At 44.1% G+C, this 27,942-nt stretch overlaps 1 protein-coding gene across 2 annotated transcripts in view; it reads right to left on the reverse strand.

Moving 5' to 3' along the window:
* Window positions 1–321: 321 nt before the first annotated feature.
* The window catches only part of LOC139366510 (progesterone receptor-like), a 35,778-nt gene continuing 8,157 nt past the window's right edge, over window positions 322–27,942 (reverse strand). The window contains exons 2-9 of one of the 2 annotated variants that reach the window (XM_071104071.1): window positions 26,245–26,384; window positions 25,726–25,842; window positions 6,531–6,743; window positions 5,929–6,138; window positions 3,958–4,102; window positions 3,194–3,324; window positions 2,962–3,113; window positions 322–2,312 (exon numbers count right to left, since the gene is read on the reverse strand). In XM_071104071.1, coding sequence (XP_070960172.1) covers window positions 2,145–2,312; window positions 2,962–3,113; window positions 3,194–3,324; window positions 3,958–4,102; window positions 5,929–6,138; window positions 6,531–6,743; window positions 25,726–25,842; window positions 26,245–26,384 — 1,276 coding nt within the window. In that variant the 3' untranslated portion in view covers window positions 322–2,144. The remainder of the gene's footprint in view (window positions 2,313–2,961; window positions 3,114–3,193; window positions 3,325–3,957; window positions 4,103–5,928; window positions 6,139–6,530; window positions 6,744–25,725; window positions 25,843–26,244; window positions 26,385–27,942) is intronic. The other variant, XM_071104070.1, reaches the window with a different exon arrangement.

Consider the following 27,942-nt stretch of genomic DNA (forward strand, 5'->3'; position numbering starts at 1 on the left):
GTATGCCTGATTCCCACTGGACACACCCTGTATGCCTGATTCCCACTGGACACACCCTGTATGCCTGATTCCCTCTGGACACACCCTGTATGCCTGATTCCCACTGGACACACCCTGTATGCCTGATTCCCACTGGACACACCCTGTATGCCTGATTCCCTCTGGACACACCCTGTATGCCTGATTCCCACTGGACACACCCTGTATGCCTGATTCCCTCTGGACACACCCTGTATGCCTGATTCCCTCTGGACACACCCTGTATGCCTGATTCCCTCTGGACACACTATGGAAAACACTAAATAAAGCAAGGGACCCCAGTGAAGTGGAATATAGATTGTTTTATTTGTTCGTTTTAGATCGAATTTTAAAGAAGTCTGATTTGTTTTTATAGAATATGTAACATATAATCCATTCCATATTTACAGAAGTCATGTACACTTTGTGTTTGATATGGTTTTATATACAAAGGTCAAATGAACAGCTATAGGCACCTCTTTGTCTGTGTCTATAGAGTATGAATGATGTGTAATTCAGAAGAATTATGTCTTATTTTGACATATTGTGTAATGTACTACTTACTACATTTTGCTGAAACTATGAAAGAGAAAATAATGGTAACCAGAAAAGTAAAAGAGAAAAACAACAATCTGAGATGCACATTCAGGATCAAACCCCAGCTTGAGATCAGGGGATCCAACGTAATCAATGGCATAGATTCTGGTGACTATCGGTGAAGTGAAGGATAGTGAACAATACAGAATGATATTCAGTTTGGATTCCAAGCTAGTGACTAGCAGCGCAAATGAAGAGTATGTGTGGGACCCAGGGGAGACCAACTGCCACCTCTCATTGAAGCCAGGCTGTTTTTTTTTTCCAGAAAGCAGGATCCCCCGTTATAGTAAATGGTTGCCATATAGTAAATAGCAACCTTCAGGTCAATATTCAAAGAAAAAAAAAGAAAAAAACATTAGAAGACAATCATGTTCCAGATAATTGCTTCTATTACAACAGATGTATGTCCTTGAACCAATTTTCTTTTTTTTTTAATCACACAAAGAAGTTATATGGATAATTTAGTTGCTATGGCAGCCTGCAGTACCCCGGTCGGCTATCATTTCAACTTAAGAAACTCAATGAGAGGCGCAGCACTGAGCTAGCCTGCAACTGTGCATGTGATGTCTACATAAATCTCTCTCATGAGATGCCATCTCAGCAAGCTAAAACCGACTTGATGTGATGTCATCGATGGCTTTGTGTCTAATTATGTACAGTAAATGGTTGGGTGTCTAACAAGGTCATAGTTATAGTTTTGACCTCCAAGGTGTTTTGTGATATATTGAACCAGGGTTAGGTTTACCCCCACCTCGCGGGTAAAACATTTCACTGGTACCCCTCTTGACGGCAAAAAAAAAGAAATGTTTTTAAGTACATTTTCTTCAATTCTACACATTTGGCCATGGGGAGGAGAGAAAATGCTTTGGTTTTAAAGCATATATTCCTGATATTCTACACATTTGGCCATGGGGAGGAGAGAAAATGTTGTGGGTTTAAAGCATATATTCCTGATATTCTACACATTTGGCCATGGGGAGGAGAGAAAATTTTGTGGGTTTAAAGCATATATTCCTGATATTCTACACATTTGGCCATGGGGAGGAGAGAAAATGTTGTGGGTTTAAAACATATATTCCTGATATTCTACACATTTGGCCATGGGGAGGAGAGAAAATGTTGTGGGTTTAAAGCATATATTCCTGATATTCTACACATTTGGCCATGGGGAGGAGAGAAACTGTTGTGGTTTTAATGCACATGTTCTGTAATTCTACAAATGTTGCCATGAGCCAGAGAGAAAATGCTGCAGTTTTAAAACACATTTCATGCTATTCTACTCATTTTGCAATGGGGTGGAGAGAAAATCTTGCTGTTTTAAAGCCAATTTTCTACAATTCTACACATTTTGCCAGGACTTACGCCATGTTCATATGATATCTGAGTGAGAGAGACTGACAAAATCAATGGGGGACCCTGGGTTGAATGGGGGACCCTGGGTTGAATGGGGGACCCTGGGTTGAATGTCTAGCAGATTGTTTTGTTATTGTCTGTCCCTCTTTTAGGATGAATTGTAATGGGATGACCCTCTAGCAAGGTGCATTGTGAAAGAGGATTGGCTGAACCATGCCTGTGAGGATCTTGGGCACGTGAACGCTGACAATCTCAGAGATCATCTCTGGATAGCTGACTCTGGTGGGCAGAGACTGGGCCTGAATAAACAGATCATAGGTGAACTGGTGCAGCTTCCTTACAATCTGAGAGAAAGAAAAAGAGAGAGGGAGAGAAAGAGGGTGGGTGGGTAGAGAGCGAACAGGGAGAGAGATGTTAACTTTCAATACCACCAAAGCAGGAGGGGTTGATCAGGTCAGGGGTCAAAAGTTAGGGATAGTAGATCTATATTACCGGGTGTAGGTAGTTCAGTAGCTGTGTTAGCTGGGACAGGTGTTGTGTACGGGTTAGGGGTCAGAGGTCAGGGTTAGTGTATATTACCGGGTGTAGGTAGTCCAGTCTCAGTGTTAGCTGGAACTGGTGTTGTGTACGGGTTAGAGGTTAGGGGTCATGGGTCAGGGTTAGTGTATATTACTGGGTGTAGGTAGTCCAGTAGCTGTGTTAGCTGGAACAGGCGTTGGTTAGGGGTCAGAGGTCAGGGTTAGTGTATATTACCGGGTGTAGGAAGTCCAGTAGCTGTGTTAGCTGGAACAGGCGTTGGTTAGGGGTCAGAGGTCAGGGTTAGTGTATATTACCGGGTGTAGGTAGTCCAGTCTCAGTGTTAGCTGGAACTGGTGTTGGTTAGGGGTCAGAGGTCAGGGTTAGTGTATATTACTGGGTGTAGGTAGTCCAGTAGCTGTGTTAGCTGGAACAGGCGTTGGTTAGGGGTCAGAGGTCAGGGTTAGTGTATATTACCGGGTGTAGGAAGTCCAGTAGCTGTGTTAGCTGGAACAGACGTTGTGTGTGGTGTTTTTCTCCATGGTAGCTGGCCAGACGATCCAGCTCCTTGATGTAAGAGATCCTCAGCTCGTCAAAACACTTCTGATTCCTCAGACCCTCCACAGGGACTAACACAAATAAATAAGCAGATATTGAACCAGATAATGATACAGTCACTTGGTGTCAGTGTGTCAGTGATGTGACTCACTGATGCTGAAGAGGAGCAGAGCCTTCATACAGAGGAACTCGTCCTGGGTGACTCTGAGCATACAGAACCTCTGGGACAGCAGACGGAACCGGACACAGTGTTCATACATACTGGACACACGCATTCTCTGACTGGGGTGGGGGGGGGGGGGGGGGTAGGTAGAGAGAGACAGACAGACAGAGAGAAAGTGAGGCAGATAGGTAAGAAGGTGAGAGGGAAAGAGAGAGAGAGAGGGTGAGAAGGTGTGAGAGAGGGTGAGAAAGTGAGAAAAAGAGAGAGGGTCAGAGAGAGAGAGGGAGAGAGCGAGAGAGAGAGGGGGAGACAGAGAAGGTGATCGAGAGAGAGAGAGGGTCAGAATTTGAGAGACTCAGAAGTTGAGAGAGAGGATCAGAAGTTGAGAGAGAGAGGGTCGGAAGTTGAGAGACAGGGAGAGGGGGGGGTCAGAAGTTGAGAGAAAGAGAGGGTCAGAAGTTGAGAGCAAGAGAGGGTCAGAAGTTGAGAGAGAGAGAGGGTCAGGAGTTGAGAGAGAGGGTCAGGAGTTGATAGAGGGTCAGAAGTTGAGAGCAGAGAGGGTCAGAAGTTGAGAGAAAGAGAGGGTCAGAAGTTGAGAGAGCGAGAGAGGGGGGGGGGGTCAGAAGTTGAAAGAGAGGCTCAGTATAATGTTTATTCTTAATTTAGGATTGCTTATTTCCCTTTTATTTATTGTCTAGAGAAAGAGAGAGATTTATCAATATTGTATTCAGCAAGACAATAGTTGTACTGACTCGTTGAAGATGAGGTCAGGAGCGAAGTAGAGCTCTCCAGCGTCTGTGTTAGTGTAAGACCTCCAGCCCAGAGCGAACACCATCAACCCCAGCCATGAAGACTGGATCACTGACATCTGGTCTTCTACATGCAGCTGTCTGAAACCTACACAGAGAGAACATCATCAACCCCAGCCATGAAGACTGGATCACTGACATCTGGTCTTCTACATGCAGCTGTCTGAAACCTACACAGAGAGAACATCATCAACCCCAGCCATGAAGACTGGATCACTGACATCTGGTCTTCTACATGCAGCTGTCTGAAACCTACACAGAGAACATCATCAACCACAGCCATGAAGACTGGATCACTGACACCTGGTCTTCTACATGCAGCTGTCTGAAACCTACACAGAGAACATCATCAACCTCAGCCATGAAGACTGGATCACTGACATCTGGTCTTCTACATGCAGCTGTCTGAAACCTACACAGTGAGAACATCATCAACCCCAGCCATGAAGACTGGATCACTGACATCTGGTCTTCTACATGCAGCTGTCTGAAACCTACACAGTGAGAACATCATCAACCCCAGCCATGAAGACTGTATCACTGACGTCTGGTCTTCTACATGCAGCTGTCTGAAACCTACACAGAGAGAACATCATCAACCCCAGCCATGAAGACTGGATCACAGACATCTGGTCTTCTACATGCAGCTGTCTGAAACCTACACAGAGAACATCATCAACCCCAGCCATGAAGACTGGATCACTGACATCTGGTCTTCTACATGCAGCTGTCTGAAACCTACACAGTGAGAACATCATCAACCCCAGCCATGAAGACTGGATCACAGACATCTGGTCTTCTACATGCAGCTGTCTGAAACCCACACAGAGAACATCATCAACCCCAGCCATGAAGACTGTATCACTGACATCTGGTCTTCTACATGCAGCTGTCTGAAACCTACACAGAAAACATCATCAACCCCAGCTATGAAGACTGGATCACTGACATCTGGTCTTCTACATGCAGCTGTCTGAAACCTACACAGAGAGAACATCATCAACCCCAGCCATGAAGACTGGATCACTGACATCTGGTCTTCTACATGCAGCTGTCTGAAACCTACACAGAAAACATCATCAACCCCAGCTATGAAGACTGGATCACTGACATCTGGTCTTCTACATGCAGCTGTCTGAAACCTACACAGAGAGAACATCATCAACCCCAGCCATGAAGACTGGATCACTGACATCTGGTCTTCTACATGCAGCTGTCTGAAACCTACACAGAGAGAACATCATCAACCCCAGCCATGAAGACTGGATCACTGACATCTGGTCTTCTACATGCAGCTGTCTGAAACCTACACAGAGAGAACATCATCAACCCCAGCCATGAAGACTGTATCACTGACGTCTGGTCTTCTACATGCAGCTGTCTGAAACCTACACAGAGAACATCATCAACCCCAGCCATGAAGACTGGATCACTGACATCTGGTCTTCTACATGCAGATGTCTGAAACCTACACAGAGAGAACATCATCAACCCCAGCCATGAAGACTGTATCACTGACATCTGGTCTTCTACATGCAGCTGTCTGAAACCCACAGTGCAGGGAGAATAAAATACGTGATGAGTAGAGCCCCCTCTGGTGGGAAGGACATAGAAAACTAGAACCGAGGCTACAGCAATGGTATCAGTCATACACAGACCAGCTCTCTGTCCCCCAGCTCTCTCTATCACACCTGGGTTAGTGGGTTGGTACCATGTAGTGGTTAGGTAACAGTAAGATAGAGGGTTGGTACCATGTAGTGGTTAGGTAACAGTAAGATAGAGGGTTGGTAACATGTAGTGGTTAGGATACAGGGTTAGAGGGTTGGTAACATGTAGTGGTTTGGTAACAGTAAGATAGAGGGTTGGTAACATGTAGTGGTTAGGTAACAGTAGAATACAGGAAGAATGGTTTACCTGGCATGGCTTTAGCCCAGTTCACCACAGACACCAGTTGCCTCTCTCCCAGCTCGTTGAGGCTGGACAGTAGGGAGGTGAAACAGTCTGGCTGGGAGGTGTCATGGCCTGCGTTGACCATTTCTGGCTCGATGGAACTCAGGACGTTGAGGAGGGAGGGGCGTAGACTAGGGGAGGGGCCAAGAGTGGGAGCCTGCGAAGCACCACAGCCTGCAGAGAGGGATATGAGATGAGATGAGTTGAGACAAGAGATATGTGACAAAATTAGACAAGTTGAGACTGAATATGTGCTGCCTTTCATCCAGGGTTGGTCGTAAATTCTGAATTAAGTTGTAACTGCTTTCTTTGTTAGGGATCATTTGAAAAAATGACATTCTGGTTAAGAAAAATATTTCACATATGGGCGGCAGGGTAGCCTAGTGGTTAGAGCGGTAACCGGAAGGTTGCAAGTTCAAACCCCTGAGCTGACAAGGTACAAATCTGTTGTTCTGCCCCTGAACAGGCAGTTAGCCCACTGTTCCTGGGCCGTCATTGAAAATAAGAATTTGTTCTTAGCTGACTTGCCTAGTTAAATAAAGGTAAAATAAAATATTGATCCTCACATTGAGCCTGTGGGGAATTGGTGGCTAACTGTAGTCCCCCAGACCTCTCTCCTTCCCTCTCTCCAGTCCTCTCTCCAGGCCTCTCTCCTTCCCTCTCTCCAGTCCTCTCTCCAGGCCTCTCCCCTTCCCTCTCTCCAGGCCTCTCTCTGCCAGGTGCCTGTGTTCCCCCCTCCACTCCTCCTTTCAGTGGGCCAGCTCCCCTCAGCTTCCGGCCTGAAATGCACCACACACAGAAGTAGGACAGAGAGAAAGGCCCCATTACCACTAGGAGATATGAAGGAGTCTGAGGAGTGGGGTGGAGAAAGAGAATGCTAGGTTTCCATTCACATGACATCCTTGCCTTAACCTTTCGTTGTGGCTGCTGGCCATGTGACATTCCTGGTCTGCAGCTCAAATTGACCGTAAATATCACAGTAGCCACTAGCCAGTAAGCACAAACTATTTAACAATGACAAACTTTTACACTCTTGAATAAGGCAAAAATTCACAAGCATGTACATGCAGACAATTAAAAGGTTGATTTTCCCATCTGTAGGCTACACTTACACATTTGCTTCAAGAAAAAGGCACAGAGTTGCTTTTATAACAGCATGTCTTCATCAAGTAATATTAGCCTATCAGAAATGAACGATTAATGCTCTCATTCTAATATAAAATTACAAAAGGACTACCTTACAACAAACCTGGCTTCATTTTTATCAATATCATGCAAATCAGTAGATGTGGTAAAAGCTAATTGTGACTGAAAACATGGTAAAATTGTGGTACAATACATAATATCTGATTTTTTTAAAAACAATAATAATTATGAAATAGATAAATACAGATCCAGATAGCCTAGAGAAGCATATTGTCTCTGAGCCCATCTGGGGGAACTGGCCTAAACAATGTATTTATAGCCTAAAATTGGCCAAATTATTTGTGTTCTGACAAAATGTGACTGTGATCAAATTTGGTTTATATTCACACTTCGGGTGGCTAGGCTACCTAGGCCTTTTTAATCGAAAATGATTGGCTGAAATTAATCGATCAACACAATAGTGATGACATACAGTATGAGTATCTTTTTAATTACAGATGCAAAGCCCTAAACCATGCAATCCTGCATACAGCCAGCTCAGCCCTGTTAGTTTGTGTCCATTCGCAGTTGTTGTCTCTGCCTGTGTAAAGTGTTTTAATGTTGCCACCCTCCCTAGGGCCAGGAGTTTTTCCAGGATCTTAGAAAAAACCTTATGACCTGATATTTAAAAAAATGTTTACTAGTAATGTATTACTATGTCATACGCTAGAACTACGCTGGAACTACGGTCAGGAGTTGGTTAAGGTTTCTACATGCTCCATTATGTTGATCTACATGCGTGCACGTGGGTGGAGTGGGATTTAAAAAAAAAATCTGATTAATAATAAAAATATATACCTCGCAAATATTCTTAATCTTGCCGTTGTAACCTAAAACAGTATCCCAGTTTGATATGCTGCTTGTATATTCATTCCCCTATCAGCTAAAAATAGAAGTTAGTTGGCTACAGCAGTTTCTACCATTTCGTAAGAGCCTGTAGTTATTACAGGCTATAACCCTAACCCTAACAAAATGCAATTTTGTGTGGATTCTATTAAGGTTAAATGTTGTTTGGTTTATTGTTTGAACAGTAGTGGAGATTATATTTGCTTCTCAATGCAAAATAGGCTTCTTTGATGCATAGCCTATACTGTTGATCAGATGAAGGAACTAAGCAACCTTCGTTGCCTACACAACACTGCCCGATCTCTCGCTACGGAAGAGATGATGCAGCGCGTTACAGTTCTCGTGTGGCACAGCTGCGGAGTCACCGACATAACGTTTTCTCCCCCTCTCCCGCCGCACACCCCATCCCCAGTGCGTGTGCCATTGCTGTGACTTCTGTTGCACAGACACCTTCTCCCACTCTTGTTTTTGGCATAATTGAGTGGGTTAAAGTCGCTAAATGCTATCTAAACCATATAAACCCTCTGTGTCAAAACTCCCCAAAGTAGCCTGAAAAGCAACTGAATTTATCGCTAGAATCTTTTCAGTCGCTGGAAGAGTCTGAAAACTTGCTATATATAGCGAAAAAGTTGCTAAATCGGCAACACTGGTTATAAATAGAACAAAGATATCCTATTTGTATAATCTACATTTGACATGTTTTTGTGGTGGAGCTAAACATGGCTCAGAGCAGCGTGCAGTTACTGCAACAATTTCAGAATGTAACAGCATGTTACTTCAATTTCTGTTAAAAACACAATAAAACAAATCTCACCTATTAGGAAAATGTCTGTACATTTCAGCTGTTTCAAAAACATTGTTCTGCTATTACCATTTATACTGTAGGAGTGTTGACTCAACAAGACAATTCTGTTTACACTGCCCTGCTTCAAGCCGGACAACTGCGGGCGAGTGTCATACAATACCTTCGGAGGAAGCGGTCGAGACATAGCAAATACGTGAGTTTACATTTGAGTAATGTGTAGCCCATGGTATTTTTTATGAAAGGAACGTGTGAGTAAATTGTGAAGAGGCTCTTTCTTATTCTCAATGAATGGCATTATCGGTCTGAAATGTCAATTGACACCATATGAACATACACTTTTCAATGAACTTTAGCAAAGGGAATGTCACGAGCCGAGAGGGTTCGAGTCACGTTCTTGCTTCGCAGCTTAATTAAAAGTACTGTGAATGTCACAGTAGCCACTAGCCAGGAGGCTATGCATTACAAACTACACAGTGTATAAAACATTGGGGACACCTGTTCTTTCCATGACATAGAGTGGGCAGGTGAATCCAGAGCTGTGTTTGAATACTCATACTAACCACACTAATGGTACTATTTGTGACAATAAACAGAGCATGCCTTTTCCCCCCCGACTTTTTGAAATCCTAGTCGCTCAGCTCATGTAGCCTAGCCCATAGGCCTATATGCAGACGAAGTCCGATACAAATTCATTGCTTTATCTAATTATGAAAAATGTTAAGAAAATGTTGGCCAATGTAATAAGTAATTACTTTTCGAATAAGTTAATTTACGTTGGCTGACAATTTGAAAACTACGCTACTTACAAACCGCATAGCATGTAATTACAGCAGTATGTACCTGTATGTTAGCTAGCTACCTAATGTTAGTTGGCTTCTAAGGGTGTGTTCATTAATTCAATCTTGAGTGCCAGATTTCGCTCTGGGTGTCCGTAAATTCAGAGCGTTGTCAGATTGTCCATTGTAAATTAGGAGCATCAGAGCGCGTACTGTACTCTGGAGGAGGAGTAGGGTTGATCCGAGCGTTCTGACCTCAGATCTACTTCCTGACACAAATGAGAGAACACCTCCCTTTGACCATTTTACTCGCCCTAGCAGAGCTGGTTAGGCTGTTTTCATGTTATCCAGAGCGTTGTTGACTAACTGTGCTGCAAGCAACAATTGGATTATGCTTTTTTGATGACTTTTTAAAAAACATGTTTTATTTAACTAGGCAAGTCAGTTTAAAAACAAATTCTTATTTACAATGACGGCCTACTCCGGCCAAACCCGGACGACGCTGGGCCAATTGTTTACTGACACCTGACATATTAAACAGGTGTTTTGTTCATAAATTTGTCAGTTATTCGGCGCTCTGGCACACTCAGACGAGAGTGCTCTGAAATCGGAGTAGATAACCACAGTGGCTTTATAAACACAATCTATTGTCTTGATTATTCAGGTCATTCTTAGCTTAGCTAAGTGGTATAGTGGTTGTGTTCTTAATGGGCATTGTTAATGAAGTCATAAGCAGTGGTGTAAAGTACTTAAGTAAAAATACTTTACAGTACTACTTAAGTCGTTTTTTGGGGGGTATCTGTACTTTACTTAACTATTTATATTTTTGACAACTTTTACTTCATTACATTCCTAAAGACAATGATGTACTTTTTACTCCATACACTTTCCCTGACACCCAAAAGTACTAGTTACATTTTGAATGCTTAGCAGGACAGAAAATGGTCCAATTCGCACAAGAGAACATCCCTGGTCATCCCTACTGCCTCTGATCTGGCGGACTCACTAAACACAAATGCTTTGTGTTTAAATGATGTCTGAGTGTTGGAGTGTGACTCTGGCAATCCGTAATTAATTTTTTTTTTTTTTAATTGTGCCGTTTAGTTTGCTTAATAGAAGGAATGTTTTTATTATTCATACTTTTTACTTTTGAATCTTAAGTATATTTAAAACCAAATACTTTTAGACTTTTACTCAAGTAGTATTTTACTGGGTGACTTTCACTTTTACTTGAGTCATTTTCTATTAAGGTATCTTTACTTTTACTCCAGTAGGAGATTTGAGTACTTTTTCCACCACTGGTTATACGATGTCTAGCTAGTAATTTGTTATGCTAACAAGCTTGCAAGAAGTTGCAGAGCAACAGCATAAACTTCCGGTAGACAGGCAAAGGGCTTGCTCGCTCAACTAAAAGGATACCATTAGTTTACGGTGTACTAAAATGAACTAATAGTATATAGTATGTAGTATACAATGGCAATAAAAAGTATGTGAACCTTTTGGAATTACCTGGATTTCTACATAAGACAATAGACAAACATAGTGTGCTTAAACTAATAAGACACAAATTACTGTATTTTTCTTGTCTATATTGAATTCCTAATTTAAACATTCAGACTGTAGGTTGGGAAAAGCATGTGAACCCCTAGGCTAATGACCCCTAGGCTAATGACCCCTAGGCTAATGACCTCTAGGCTAATGACTTCTCCAAAAGCTAATTGGAGTCAGGAGTCAGCTAACCTGGAGTCCAATCAATGAGACAAGATTGGAGATGTTGGTTAGAGCTGCCGTGCCCTATAAAAAACAGTCACAAAATTTGAGTTTGCTATTCACAAGAAGCATTGCCTGATGTGAACCATGCCTCGAACAAAAGAGATCTCAGAAGACCTAAGATTAAGAATTGTTGACTTGCATAAAGCTGGAAAGGGTTACAAAAGTATCTCTAAAAGCCTTGATGTTCAGCCTTGATGTTCATTCTACACCTGCAAATCTTGCTGTTTGGGGTTTTAAGGCTGGGTTTCTGTACAGCAGTTTGAGATATCAGCTGGTGTAAGAAGGGCTTTATTAATAAATTAGAATTTTGATGTTTTTTTATCAGTCCACAGTAAGACAAATTGTCTATAAATGGAGAAAGTTCAGCACTGTTGCTACTCTCCATAGGAGTGGCCGTCCTGCAAAGATGAGTGCAAGAGCACAGCACAGAATGCTCAATGAGGTTAAGCAGAATCCTAGAGTGTCAGCTAAAAACGTACAGAAATCTCTGGGAACATGCTAACATCTCTGTTAACGAGTCTACGATACTTAAAACACTAAACAAGAATGGTGGTCATGGGACGACACCACGGTAGAAGCCACTGCTGTCCAAAAAAAAAACATTGCTGCATGTCTGAAGTTTTCAAAAGTGCACCTGGATGTTCCACAGCACTACTGGAAAAATATTCTGTGGACAGATGAAACTACAGTTGAGTTGTTTGGAAGGAACACACAACACTATGTGTGGAGAAAAAAAGGCACAGCACACGAACATCAAAACCTCATCCCAACTGTAAAGTATTGTGGAGGTAGCATCATGGTTTGGGGCTGCTTTGCTGCCTCAGGGCCTGGACAGCTTGCTATCATTGACGGAAACATGAATTCCCAAGTTTATCAAGACATTTTGCAGGAGAATGTTAGGTTGTCCACCAATTGAAATGCAACAGATGTTGGGTGGTGCAACAGGACAAAGAGCACAGATGTAAATCAACAACAGAATGGCTTCAACAGAAGAAAACATGCCTTCTGGAGTGGCTCAGTTAGAGTCCTGACCTCAACCCAATTGAGATGCTGTTGCATGACCTCAAGAGGGCAGTTCACACCAGACATCCCAAGAATATTGCTGAACTGAAGCAGTTTTGTAAAGAGGAATGGTCCAAAATTCCTCCTGACCGTTGTGCAGGTCTGATCCGCAACTACAGAAAACGTTTGGTTGAAGTTATTGCTGCCAAAGGAGGGTCAACCAGATATTAAATCCAAGGGTTCACATACTTTTCCCACCCTGCACTGTGAATGTTTATACGGTGTGTTCAATAAAGACATGAAAACGTATAATTGCTTGTGTGTTATTAGTTTAAGCAGACTGTGTTTGTCTATGTTATGACCTAGATGAAGATCAGATGACATTTTATGACCAATTTATGCAGATATCCAGGTATTTCCAAAGGGTGCACATAGTTTTGATACACGCTTGTCTTGTGTGGGTGCGACTACAGTGTGTAACATCCTGTTTTCTCAATCTGCAAGAACTTAGATGTGTGGAAACATGCAGGAAGGAACAGACAATTGTGGTATCTTAAATCTGCATAGACAACTAAATCAGCTTTTTGAATTTAACCCTTATTTAACTAGGCAAATCAGTTAAGAACAAATTCTTATTTACAATGACGGCCTACCCCGGCTCTCCTAACAAAAAGTTGTTGAGTGTATGTTATTGATTGCTTAATTTTTGCAAATCTTATAATAAAGTTGTTTTGAAGAATACTGTCTCTCCTTTCGGTTAGAATTACCACAACACACTCAAAGGATATTCAGACACAATGTAATCGAAATTGAAGAAATTAGGAACCACCAAGATTCTTCCTAGAGCTGGCCGCCTGGCCAAACTGAGCAATCTAGAGTTCCTCTGTGGCGATGGGAGAACCTTCCAGAAGGACAAACATCTCTGCAGCCCTACCCCAATCAGGCCTTTATGGTACAGTGGCCAAACAGAAGCCACTCCTCAATAGTTTGCCAAAAGGCACCTAAAGACTCTCAGACCATGAGAAACAAGATCCTCTGGTCTGATGAAACCAAGGTTTAACTCTTTGGCCTGAATGCCAAGTGTTACGTCTGGAAGAAACCTGGCACCATCCCTACAGTGAAGCACGGTGGTGGAGGCATCATGCTGTGGGGATGTTTTTCAGCGGCAGGGACTGGGAGACGAGTCAGGATCGAGCGAAATATAAACAATGTAAAGTACAGAGAGATCCTTGATGAAAACCTGCTCCAGAGCGCTCAAGACCTCAGACTGGGGTGAAGGTTCACCTTTCAACAGGACAATGACCCTAAACACAGCCAAGACAACGCAGCAGTGGCTTCGGGACAAGTCTCTGAATGTCCTTGAGTGGTGTCGTGTCTTTGGCTATGCCAGATTAAATTATATGACATGCTATTCTATAAAATCCTTTCTCTGTCATTAATATTACCTGATTGAGCTAATCATGTAAATGTAAATAACTAGAAAGTCGGGGCACAAAGGTGCGGACTCCGGCCGCAAAACCTTAACCTATAGGGGAGGGTCTGGGTGGGCGTCTGTCCGCGGTGGCGGCTCTGGTGCTGGACGTGGCCCCCACTTCACCATAGTCTTAGTCTGACTTATTGTCCGCTTCCGTGGCCTCCTAACCACGGCGACCCTTCTCAATGGACAGAGGGGCAGCTCGGGACAGAGGGGCAGCTCGGGACAGAGGGGCGGCGGCTCGGGACAGAGGGGCGGCAGCTCGGGACAGAGGGGCGGCAGCTCGGGACAGAGGGGCGGCTGCTCGGGACAGAGGGGCGGCAGCCCGGGACAGAGGGGCGGCAGCTCGGGACAGAGAGCGGCAGCTCGGGACAGAGGGGCGGCAGCTCGGGACAGAGGGGCTGCTCGGGACAGAGGTGCAGCTGCTCGGGACAGAGGTGCAGCTGCTCGGGACAGAGGTGCAGCTGCTCGGGACAGAGGGGCTCTGGCAGATCCTGGCTGGCTGGCAGTTCTGGCAGATCCTGGCTGGCTGGCAGTAATGGCAGATCCTGGCTGACTGCCAGATCCTGGCTGAACGGCGGATCCTGGCTGAATAGCGGATCCTGGCTGACTGGCGGATCTGGAAGATCCTGGCTGACTGGCAGCTCTGGCTGCTCCATGCTGACTGGCAGCTCTGGCTGCTCCATGCTGACTGGCTGCTCTGGCTGCTCCATGCTGACTGGCTGCTCTGGCTGCTCCATGCTGACTGGCTGCTCTGGCTGCTCCATGCTGACTGGCGGCTCTGGCTGCTCCATGCTGACTGGCGGCTCTGGCTGCTCCGTGCTGACTGGCGGCTCTGGCTGCTCCATGCTGACTGGCTGCTCTGGCTGCTCCATGCTGACTGGCGGCTCTGGCTGCTCCATGCTGACTGGCGGCTCTGGCTGCTCCATGCTGACTGGCGGCTCTGGCTGCTCCATGCAGACTGGCGGCTCTGGCTGCTCCATGCAGACTGGCAGCTCTGGCGGCTCCTTGCAGACTGGCAGCTCCTTGCAGACTGGCAGCTCTGGCGGCATCCTGAAGACTGGCAGCTCTGGCAGCTCCTTGCAGACTGGCAGCTCCTTGCAGACTGGCAGCTCTGGCAGCTCCTTGCAGACTGGCAGCTCCTTGCAGACTGGCAGCTCTGAACAGGCGGGAGACTCCGGCAGCGCTGTAGAGGCGGAAGGCTCTGGCAGCGCTAAACAGGCGGGAGACTCCGGCAGCACTGTAGAGGAGGAAGGCTCTGACTGCGCTGAACAGGCTGGAGACTCCGACAGCGCTGTAGAGGAGGAAGGCTCTGACTGCGCTGAACAGGCGGGAGACTCCGGCAGCGCTGTAGAGGAGGAAGGCTCTGGCAGCGCTAGATAGGCGGGAGACTCCGGCAGCGCTGGAGAGGAGGAAGGCTCTGGCAGCGCTAGATAGGCGGGAGACTCCGGCAGCGCTGGAGAGGAGGAAGGCTCTGGCAGCGCTGGACAGGCGAGGCGCACTGTAGGCCTGATGCGTGGTGCTGGCACTGGTGGTACTGGGCCGAGAACACGCACAGGAAGCCTGGTGCGGGGGGCTGCCACCGGAGGGCTGGTGCGTGGAGGTGGTACTGGGTAGACCGGACCGTGCAGGCGCACTGGAGCTCTTGAGCACCGAGCCTGCCCAACCGTACCTGGTTGAATGCTCCCGGTCGCCCTGCCAGTGCGGCGAGGTGGAATAGCCCGCACTGGGCTATGCAGGTGAACCGGGGACACCATGCGCAAGGCTGGTGCCATGTAAGCCGGCCCAAGGAGACGCACTGGAGACCAGCTGCGTAGAGCCGGCTTCATGGCACTTGGCTCAATGCTCACTCTAGCCCGGCCGATACGGGGAGCTGTAATGTACCGCACCGGGCTATGCACCTGCACTGGGGATACAGTGCACTCCACAGCATAGCACGGTGCCTGCCCGGTCTCTCTAGCCCCCCGGTAAGCACAGGAAGTTGGCGTAGGTCTCCTACCTGGCCTCGCCATACTCCCTGTGAGCCCCCCCCAAGACATTTTTGGGGCTGACTCTCGAGCTTCCTACCGCTTCGCCGTGCTTGTCTCTCCAACTCCATTCTCCGATAACCTTCCGCGCACTGCTCCATCGAATCCCAGACGGGCTCCGGCACTCTCCCTGGGTCGACCGCCCACCTGTCTATCTCCTCCCAAGTAGTATAGTCCATACTCCTGCTGTCCAAAACGTCCTCCCATGTCCATTCCTCTTTTCGCTGCTGTTGCTGTTGCCCGTTACCACGCCGCTTGGTCCTGTTGTGGTGGGTGATTCTGTAACGGTTCTCTTTAGGTGAAGTAGAGGCGGACCAAAATGCAGCGTGGTGGTTATTCATGTTCTTTAATTTATAAAGACACTACACATGAAATAACTAACAAAAACAACAAACGTGAGAAAACCTAAAACAGTCCTATCTGGTGTAAACACAAAGACAGGAACAATCACCCACAAAAACACAGTGAAACCCAGGCTACCTAAGTATGATTCTCAATCAGAGACAACTAATGACACCTGCCTCTGATTGAGAACCATACTAGGCCGAAACATAGAAATACCCAAATCATAGAAAAACAAACATAGACTGCCCACCCAACTCACGCCCTGACCATACTAAATAAATACAAAACAAAGGAAATAAAGGTCAGAACGTGACAAAGGGAGAAAAGTATTTATGGGGGGGGGGGGGGTGTCATAAACCTTACCCCCAGGCCAACGTCATGACAGTGGTCCAGCCAGAGCCCGGACTTGAACCCGATCGAACATCTCTGGAGAGACATAAAAATAGCTGTGCAGCAACGCTACCCATCCAACCTGACAGAACTTGAGAGGATCTGCAGAGAAGAATGGGAGAAACTCCCCAAATACAGGTGTGCCAAGCTTGTAGCGTCATACCCAAGAAGACTCGAGGCTGCAATCGCTGTTAAAGGTGCTTCAACAAAGTACTGAGTAAAGGGTCTGAATACTTATGTAAATGTGATATTACCTGTTTTTGCTTTGTCATTATGTGAGTAGTTTGATGAGGGGGAAAAAACAAGAATAAGAATTTAAAAAACAAGAATCCATTTTAGAATAAGACTGTAAGCTAACAAAATGAGTAAAAAGTCAAGGGGTCTGAATACTTACCAAAGTTACTTGTATATTATTAGTATAGGCTATGTAAAGAAATATGAAATTAAGAATAGTCTGATGGGTGACAATATTAGCCTATCACTTGTGAGAGATGTATTATCACTTGAATGATGCCCAGCGTGTGCAGTAAGGTAATAAACAGAGCATGCCTTTTTCCCCCCGACTTTTTGAAATCCTAGTCGCTCAGCTCATGTAGCCTAGCCCATAGGCCTATATGTTTTTAAATGTGGCCAAATACCTTCTTAAAATTAAGCACATTAATCCGCTTACAATCAGTGGCCAAAAGTTTTGAGAATGACACAAATATTAATTTTCACAAAGTCTGCTGCCTCAGCTTGTATGATGGCAATTTGCATAAACTCCAGAATGTTATGAAGAGTGGTCAGATGAATTGCAACGAATTGCAAAGTCCCTCTTTGCCATGCAAATGAACTGAATCCCCAAAAAACATTTCCACTGCATTTCAGCCCTGCCACAAAAGGACCAGCTGACATCATATCATTGATTCTCTCGTTAACACAGGTGTGAGTTTTGACGAGGACAAGGCTGGAAATCACTCTGTCATGCTGATTGAGTTCGAATAACAGACTGGAAGCTTCAAAAGGAGGGTGGTGCTTGGAATCATTGTTCTTCCTCTGTCAAGCATGTTTATCTGCAAGGAAACACGTGCCGTCATCATTGCTTTGCACAAAAAGGGCTTCACAGGCAAGGATATTAATGCCAGTAAGATTGCACCTAAATCAACTATTTATCGGATCATCAAGAACTTCAAGGAGAGCGGTTATATTTTTTTGAAGAAGGCTTCAGGGTGCCCAAGAAAGTCCAGCAAGCTCCAGGACCGTCACCTAAAGTTGATTCAGCTGCGGGATCGGGACACCACCAGTACAGAGCTTGCTCAGGGATGGCAGCAGGCAGGTGTGAGTCCATTTGCACGCACTGTGAGGCAAAGATTTTTGGAGGATGTCCTGGTGTCAAGAAGGGCAGCAAAGAAGCCACTTCTCTCCAGGAAAAACATCAGGGACAGACTCATATTCTGCAAAAGGTACAGGGATTGGACTGCTGAGGACTGGGGTAAAGTCATTTTGTCTGATGAATCTTCTTACCGATTGTTTGGGGCATCCGGAAAACAGCTTGTCCGGAGAAGACAAGGTGAGCGCTACCATCAGTCCTGTGTCATGCCAACAGTAAAGCATCCTGAGACCATTCATGTGTGGGGTTGCTTCTCAGCCAAGGGAGTGGGCTCACTCACAATTTTGCCTCAGAACACAGCCATGAATAAAGAACGGTACCAACACATCCTCAGAGAGCAACTTCTCCCAACCATCCAGAAACAGTTTGGTGACGAACAATGCCTTTTCCAGCATGATGGAGCACCTTGCCATAAGGCAAAAGTGATAACTAAGTGGCTCGGGGAACAAAACATTGATATTTTGGGTCCATGGCCAGGAAACTGACCTTAATCCCATTGAGAACTTGTGGTCAATCCTCAAAAGGTGAGTGGACAAACAAAAACCCACAAATTCTGACAAACTCCAAGCATTGATTATGCAAGAATGGGCTGCCATCAGTCAGGATGTGGCCCAGAAGTTAATTGACAGCATGCCAGGGTGGATTGCAGAGGTCTTGAAAAAGAAGGGTCAACACTGCAAATATTGACTTGTTGCATCAACTTCATGTAATTGTCAATAAAAGCCTTTGACACTTATGAAATGCTTGTAATTATACTTCAGTATTCCATAGTAACATCTTACAAAAATATCTAAAGACACTGAAGCAGCAAACTTTGTGGAAATTAATATTTGTGTCATTCTCAAAACCTTTGGCCACGACTGTAGATCCTAACTGGTATACATAGGCGGCGCGTCAGTTTCAAGTTTGGGGAAGATAATTTTCACCTTAAAAATGCACCTTTATAATAAATTCATTACATGCATAATCGCATTTGCGGTCACTTTTGAGAATAGTGTTTTCCTGCTAATTGATTGCATTTTGAAACATTCGAGCTTACAGCCTACTGCCGTGTGTGCATTGCTTTGCTTGTAATGTGAAGAAATAACCTAATAGTTTATCAATATTAAAAGCTAAATGTTCTGATCTGTTGCATCAGCCTCATTGCTTTTAAAAATTGAAGTTGACCGACACAATAGGTCAACTTTTGTACTATGGGGATAGTAGACTGACATAGGCTAGTGCTTTTGCCGTTCGTTAGGCCTACTCATCTTGTTGGCTGATGAAAAGTAAATGTGGACAGTTCTAAAATCTTCAATATTTTTTACATCGGAATTCGATAAGAGGAATGCGCGCAGTTGCATCCCCGATGTGTCTGTCTTCACTTGTAGCCTACTTCAGAGCTCAGATGCCTGAGAGAAGAACCCGATCGTGTGACAGGCATTGGCTAATAAGAATTGAGATAACTGAGAGAGTCATTTGAGTGAGAGGTGCTTTTGAGTACTGCTGCCGGGAGAAGGGAATTATTATTATATTCAGCCCAAGGGCACAATGGCAACTTTGGCCGGAAAATACATGTATGTTTTATGGGGCGTTACAGCCACACAAAGGGGATGCCGCCGGGAAAAATCGAGGCCTGGTGAAAATATGATCAGGTTTTTATCACATTGTGAATGAGAGACTGATGGAGTGTGTGCAGCCTTCACAAGGCACAAATCAAAGCTCATGCCTTTCATGTGACATTTATCAAATCATCATTAGAGTGGCATCATGCAGCTTTAGAATGTATTTCAAATCAAAACATACAGCCCAACGTTTGTATCACAGGTAAAGTTGCATAAATAACTTTTAATGAAGCATATAGGAGGACCTGTTTCTTTGTTAACCATTCAACACAGAACAGCTGCATGTGTTCACTCCCTCAAATCGTTTGGAGAAAACATCCTTTATATATTATTCAGCTATGTTCATACTATTCTTCATACTATAAAATCATATAAAAATAATGCCACGTAATTCTAAGCAAATCTTGTCTGCTAAATGAACTAGTGTAGCCCACAGGCATATGGCATAGCCAGATCAGGACCTAACATAAAGACAACTCAGAGTATGTTATTCTGTTCTTCTGAAATAGACTACATTCCCTTCATATCATGCTTCTTTAGACCTGTCTAAAATAAATAATGGATTTATTGTGAAGGCGTAGGCTATATTACATGGTTGTATTAAACTTTAAAAATGTAGATGTTCCATAGGTCTGCATCAGTGGCTTGTAGGCTGTGTGTGGAAGTCAGGAGATGCTAAACATGTTTACGTTAATTAACGGTCAATTACCGTGAGACCGGCAGTTATTTGTTTGACCATCACCGGCTGACAAAATGTCATGACTGCCACAGCCCTATCCACATTTGCGTCAAGTTGGCTGGATGTCCTTTGGGTGGTAGAACATTCTTGATACCCAACAGGAAACTGTTGAGCAGCATTGCAGTTCTTGACACAAACTGGTGCGCCTGGCACCTACTACCATACCCCGTTCAAAAGTACATACAATCTGTTTCTTGCCCATTCACCCTCTGAATGGCACACATACTGTACACAATCCATGTCTCAATTGTCTCAAGCCTTAAAAAGAGATAAGGGAACATAGCTTTCACCTGGATTCATCTGGTCAGTGTATGTAAGTGAAAGAGCAGGTGTTCTAAATGTTTTGTACACTCAGTGTAGATCATACATATACAGGAAATTCACAAAGTATTCACACCCCTTCAATTTTTCTGATTTTGTTGTGTTACAGCCTGAATTCAACATGTATTACATTGAGATGTTATGTCACTGGCCTACACACAATACCTCATAATTTCAAAGTGGAATTCTGTTTTTTGCAAAAATGTTACAAATTATAAAAAATAGAAAAACTGAAATGTCTTGAGTCAATAAATATTCAACCCCATTGTTATGGTAAACCTAAACCTAAAAGTTCAGAAGTAAACATTTGCTTAACAAGTCACATAAGTTGCATGGACTCACTCTGTCTGCAATAATAGTGTTAATCTATGTACCCCACACATATAAATATCTGTAAAGTTCCTCAGTCAAGCAGTGAATTTCAAAAACAGATTTAACCACAAAGACCACAAAGGTTTTAAAATGTCTCGCAAAGAAGGGCACCTATTGGTAAATGTGTAGAAATTTAAAATACACATTTTTTCTAAGAGTATATCAATACACCCAGTGACTACAAATATACAGGCGTCCTTCCTAACTCAGTTGCCGTAGAGGAAGAAAACGGCTCAGGGATTTTACCATGAAGCCAATGGTGACTTTAAAACAGATACAGAGTTTAATTTATTTATTTTACCTTTATTTAACTAGGCAAGTCAGTTAAGAACAAATTCTTATTTTCAACAACAGTGGGTTAACTGCCTATTCAGGGGCAGAAAGACAGACCTTGTACCTTGTCAGCTCAGGGGTTTTGAACTTGCAACCTTCCGGTTACTAGTCCAACGCTCTAACCACTAGGCTACACTGCCGCTGTGATAAGATAAAAACTGAGGATGTATCAACAACATTGTAAACTCAGCAAAAAAAAGAAACGTCCTCTCACTGTCAGCTGTATTTATTTTCAGTAAACTTAACATGTGTAAATATTTGTATGAACATAACAAGATTCAACAACTGAGACATAAACTGAACAAGTTCAACAGACATGTGACTAACAGAAATGGAACAATGTGTCCCTGAACAAAGGGGGGGTCAAAATCAAAAGTAACAGTCAGTATCTGGTGTGGCCACCAGCTGCATTAAGTACTGCAGTGCATCTCCTCCTCATGGACTGCACCAGATTTGCCAGTTCTTATTGTGAGATGTTACCCCACTCTTCCACCAAGGCACCTGCAAGTTCCTGGACATTTCTGGGGGGAATGGCTCTAGCCCTCACCCTCCGATCCAAAAGGTCCCAGACGTGCTCAATGGGATTGAGATCCAGGCTCTTCAATGGCCGTGGCAGAACACTGACATTCCTGTCTTGCAGGAAATCACGCACAGAACGAGCAGTATGGCTGGTGGCATTGTCATGTCAGGATGAGCCTGCAGGAAGGGTACCACATGAGGGAGGAGGATGTCTTCCCTGTAAAGCACAGCGTTGAGATTGCCTGGAATGACAGCAAGCTCAATCTGATAATGCTGTGACACAACGCCACAGACCATGACGGACCCTCCACCTCCAAATCGATCCCGCTCCAGAGTACAGGTGTAACGCTTATTCCTTCTATGATAAACGCAAATCCGACCATCACCCCTGGTGAGACAAAACCTTGACTCATCAATGAAGAGCACTTTTTGCCAGTCCTGTCTGGTCCAGCGACGGTGGGTTCAGCCCATAGGCAACGTTGTTGTCGGTGATGTCTGGTGAGGACCTGCCTACAACAGGCCTACAAGCCCTCAGTCCAGCCTCTCTCAGCCTATTGCGGACAGTCTGAGCACTGTTGGAGGGATAGTGTGTTTCCATCCTGTACCTGTCCCGCAGGTGTGATGTTCGGATGTACCGATCCTGTACAGGTGTTGTTACACATGGTCTGCCACTGCGGGATGATCAGCTGTCAATTTAAAGTTTTCATACCAATCGTAATCTGCCTTTTTGGATGCCGTTTATGGCCGATTACATTGCAATCCACAAGGGAACTGCGTGCCAGGCTGACCACCTGTTACGTGAGTGCAGCATCAAAAGGACCTTGTGTCTGCAAGGAGCCAAGGTAAGTTGCTAGCTAGCATTAAACTTATCTTATAAAAAACAATCAATCTTAACATAATCACTAGTTAACTACACATGGTTGATGATATTACTAGGTTAACTAGCTTGTCCTACGTTGCATATAATCAATGTGGTGCATGTTAATTTATCATCGAATCACAGCCTACTTCAACTTCGCCAAATGCGTGATGATTTAACAAAAGCACATTTGCGAAAAAAGCACAATCGTTGCACAAATGTACCTAACCATAAATATCAATGCCTTCCATAAAATGAATACACAGAAGTATATATTTTTAAACCTGCATATTTAGTTAAAAGAAATGTATGTTAGCAGGCAATATTAACTATATAACTTCTCTTGCATTCAGTGCAAGCAGAGTCAGGGTATATGCAGCAGTTTGGTCCGCCTGGCTCGTTGTGAACTGTGTGAAGACCATTTCTTCCTAACAAAGACCGTAATTAATTTGCAAGAATTTTACATAATTCTGACATAACATTGAAGGTTGTGCAATGTAACAGCAATATTTAGACTTAGGGTTGCCACCCGTTCGCTAAAATACTGTACTGTTCCGTATTTCGCTGGAAGAAGAAATGTTTTGTTTTCAAAATGATAGTTTCCGAATTTTACCGTATTAATGACCAAAGGCATGTATTTCTGTGTCTTTATTATATTATAATTAAGTCTATGATTTGATATTTGATAGAGCAGTCTGACTGAGCGGTGGTAGGCAGCAGCAGGCTCATAAGCATTCATTCAAACAGCACTTTACTGCGTTTGCGTGCAGCTCTTAGCAATGCTTGATGCACAGCACTGTTTATAAGTCTATCAACTCCCGAGATTAAGCTGGGAATACTAAAGTGCCTATAAGAACATCCAATAGTCAAAGGTATATGAAATACAAATGGTATAGAGAGAAATAGTTGATATGTCATAATTCCTATAATAATGTCAACCTAAAACTTCTTACCTGGGAATATTGAAGACTCATGTTAAAAGGAACCACCAGCTTTCATATGTTATCATGTTCTGAGCAAGGAACTTAAATGTTAGCTTTTTTACATGGCACATATTACACTTCCACAACACTGTGTTTTTGCATTATTTAAACCAAATTGAACATGTTTCATTATTTATTTGAGACTAAATTGATTTTATTATGTATAATATTAAGTTAAAATAAGTGTTCATTGTTCATTCAGTGTTGTTGTAATTGTCATTATTATTATATATATATATATATATATATATAAATCGGCCGATTAACCGGTATCGGCTTTTTTTGGTCCTCCAATAATCGGTATCGACGTTTAAAAATCATAATCGGTCGACCTCTAGTAGGCAACAACACATCTGCACGGGGGCCCATAAGGGGTGTGTGCTTAGTCCCCTCCTGTACTCCCTGTTCACCCACAACTGCGTGGCCAAGCACGACTCCAACACCATCATTAAGTTTGCTGACGACACAACAGTGGTAGGCTGACCACTGACGACGATGAGACAGCCTATAGGGAGGAGGTCAGAGACCTGACAGTGGGGTGCCAGGACTAGAACCTCTCCCTCAATGTGAGAAAGACAAAGGAGATGATCATGGCCTACAGGAAAACGCAGGCCGAACAGGCCCCTCATTAACATCGACGAGGCTGTAGTGGAGCGGGTCGAGAGTTTCAAGGTCCTTGGTGTCCACATCACCAACGAACTATCATGGTCCAAACACACCAAGACAGTCGTGAAGAGGGCACGACAACACCTTTTCCCCCTCAGGAGACCGAAAAGATTTGGCATCGGTCCCCAGATCCTCAAAAAGTTCTACTAGCTGCGCCATCGAGAGCATCCTGACCGGTTGCATCACCACCTGGTATGGTAACTGCTCGGCATCTGACCGTAAAGACCCACAGAGGGTAGTGCATAAGGCACAGTACATCACTGGGGCCAAGCTTCCTGCCATCCAGGACCAATATATTAGGCGGTTTCCGATGAAGGCCCCAAAAAAATGTTAAAAACTCCAGTCACCCAAGTCATAGACTGTTCTCTCTGCTACCGCACTGCGAGCGATACCGGAGCACCAAGTCTAGGACCAAAAAGCTCCTTAACAGTGTGAGAGCAAAATTGTAAGATTATGTAATAATACTGTAATTGCATCAACTGGTAGTTTAATGCAACAGAATAGAGGGTTCTTATAACTCTATCGTGTCTGTGTGAACTGAACGTGGGCCTCTAGGAGATTTAACACTGACAGGAGATTTACGATGTCTTTGGGTGATACCGCATTCCAGAGTAGGAGTTAACGCTCTTCTATAAGGTACCAGGGAGAGATGGCTCGGGGCCAGACCCTGGTTTCTACACAACGAGAATAGTTTTTACCGTTTTTTTGTCTGCTGTGAATTATAAGTATTTTTCATACAAATCTTATCTTATTATTTATTGTTATTTAAAAAAAATGTTTTATTAAACTTTACTTTAGTTTAGTAAATATGAACTGCATTGTTGGTTAAGGGCTTGTAAGTAAGCATTTCAGAGTAAGGTCTACACCTGTTGTATTCGGCGCATGTGACAAATACATTTGATTTGATTTTGAAATCTACACTGGAGTTGCTTACTAAGGAGACAGTGAATGTTCCTGAGTGGCAGAGTTGCAGGTTGACAGACTTCAATCTGCTTGAAAATCTATGTCAAGACCTGAAAATAGCTGTCTATCTATGATCAACAACCAATTTGACAGAATTTTCAAAATACCTTTGCTATGTTAAAACTGTCAAAGAAAGAGAGAGACAGACAGAGAAAATCCCACTATTTTACCATGCCTGCTTGTGTATACAGCTGTTGGTATAGCTGAAAGAGGGTAGGTAGGGGTAAAAAACATAGTCAATTAAATCCTAGAGACCTAGTCATGATTCCTGATTTTTCATAGACCCTGTAACCAAAATACAGGCGTGTCTAGGCTTCCTGCCCTCCCCTCTTCACCCCCTTCTTTTTCGTTATGTCTTTCTCTCCCTCTCTCCATTTAACAGTCATGTATGTTATGGTAAAAGTTGTTACCTTTGAGGCTCATTCCAGACCGGAAGCATCTGCTGAGACGACAGGAAGGACAGTTCTTCCTCCTCAGCTTGTCGATGGTGCAGTCGTTACGGCTGGCGCACAGGTGATTCTGCTTACCTGGGAACACAATAACAAACAAGGCTGCTTCAGGGGAATTGGGTATCCCATTTCCTGTGTGTGTGCACGTGCAAGGGTGTTTTTGTTTTTACTATCCTTGTGGGGACCAGACGCGCTCACAAAGATAGTAAAACAGGGAGTGGGGACATTTCTCCAGTCCCCACAGGGGAAAAGGCTATTTTAGGCTTAGGGGTTAGGTTTATGAGTTAGGGTTAGGGGTTAGGGAAAATAGGATTTTGAATGGGAATCAATAGTTTTGTTCCCCCAGAGGATAGTAAGACAAACGTACAGTATGTGTGCGAGTGTATGTGTATGGCATGTGTGCGTGCCGTGTTTGGTGTGCATGTGTGTTGTGTTTGATATGTGTGTGTGTGTATGTGCGTGCATGAGTGTGTGGCTCACTCTCTGCGGCCCTCTTGAAGAACACCTTGCAGCTCCCACAGGTAACAGCTCCATAGTGACAGCCTGACGCCTCGTCTCCACATACCTTACACACCCTCCGGTCTGAGAAATACACCCTCACTGGCAACATATCCTCACATCTGAAACACACACGCACATCTATAAACACACAACACACACCTAACACTCCTTCAGATCTTATATATACACCTCATAACCACACACACACACACAAAACACACAACACACCTAACGCTCGTTTAGATCTTACAGATACACCCTCACTTCTGAAAAGCACCTACCTGACTAGCTGCCTATACCTGCCTATCTGCACATACCTGCCTATTGATGATTGGGATTGAGTCATTATGATTCTTTTTCATTCATTTAGCAGCAGAATCTGTTTACCAGATATGGTGTGGAATACGGTCTCAGGTCGCCTTTACACTACATTTGAGGTATGACAAGTCTGACAAATGTTACATTTTAAGTTAGCCAGCTATCCTTTTAAAGGGCGACTGGACTTTCTGGTTTGGCCGTGTTTTAGATTTGGTTCATAAAAAAATGATAGTGGCCTGACTGAATTCAAACAAGTTGGTTTCGGGGTGTGGTTTGATGTGGGTGTCTTGTGTGTTCACAGGTGGAAAAGTTAGCCAAATAATTTAGCAAATTTGCTTCAGCCAGCTGGTGTACGACCGTGGCAAAGTTGGTCTGACATTAGGTAGCATATCTACAGTGCATTTTGAAAGTTTTCAGACCCCTTCATTTTTCCCACATTTTATTACATTACAGCCTTATTCTAAAATTGATTTGATTTGGGTTTTTTTCTCTCATCAACCTACACACAATACCCCATAATAAGAAAGCAAAAACAGGTTTTTAAACATTTTTGCAAATGTATAAAAAATGGAAAAACTGAAATATCACATTAACATAAGTATTCAGACCCTTTACTCAGTACTTTGTTGAAGCACCTTTGGCAGCGATTGCAGCCTTGAGTCTTCTTGGGTATGACGCTACAAGCTTGGCACACTTGTATTTGGGACATTCAAAGACCTGTCCCGAAGCCAATCCTGCGTTTTCTTGTCTGTGTGCTTAGAGTCGTTGTCCTGTTGGAAGGTGAACCTTCGCCCCAGTCTGAGGTCCTGAGTGCTCTGGAGCAGGTTTTCATCAAAGATCTCTCTGTACTTTGCTTCGTCCATCTTTCCCTCAATCCTGACTAGTCTCCCAGTCCCTGCCACTTAAAAACATCCCCATAGAATGATGCTGCCACAACCTTGCTTCACTGTTGGGATGGTATTGGCCAGGTGATGAGTGGTGCCTGGTTTCCTCCAGACGTGACGCTTGTCATTCAGGCCAAAGAGTTCAATATTGGCTTTCATCAGATCAGAGAACCAGCGGGCTGTCATGTGCCTTTTACTGAGGAGTGGCTTCCGTGTCGGCCACTCTCCCATAAACGCCTGATTGGTGGAGTGCTGCAGAGATGGTTGTCTTTCTGGAAGGAATCTCCACAGAAGAAATCTGGAGCTCTGTCAGAGTGACCATCGGGTTCTGGGTCACCTACCTGACCAAGTCCCTTCCTCCCTAATTGCTCAGTTTGGCCGGGTGGCCAGCTCTAGGAAGAGTCTTGGTGGTTCCAAATGACTTCCATTTAAGAACGATGGAGGCCACTGTGTTCTTTAATGCTGCAGACATGTT

This window comes from Oncorhynchus clarkii, chromosome 14 (genome assembly GCF_045791955.1).
Source record: "Oncorhynchus clarkii lewisi isolate Uvic-CL-2024 chromosome 14, UVic_Ocla_1.0, whole genome shotgun sequence".
NCBI classification, from domain to species: domain Eukaryota; kingdom Metazoa; phylum Chordata; class Actinopteri; order Salmoniformes; family Salmonidae; genus Oncorhynchus; species Oncorhynchus clarkii.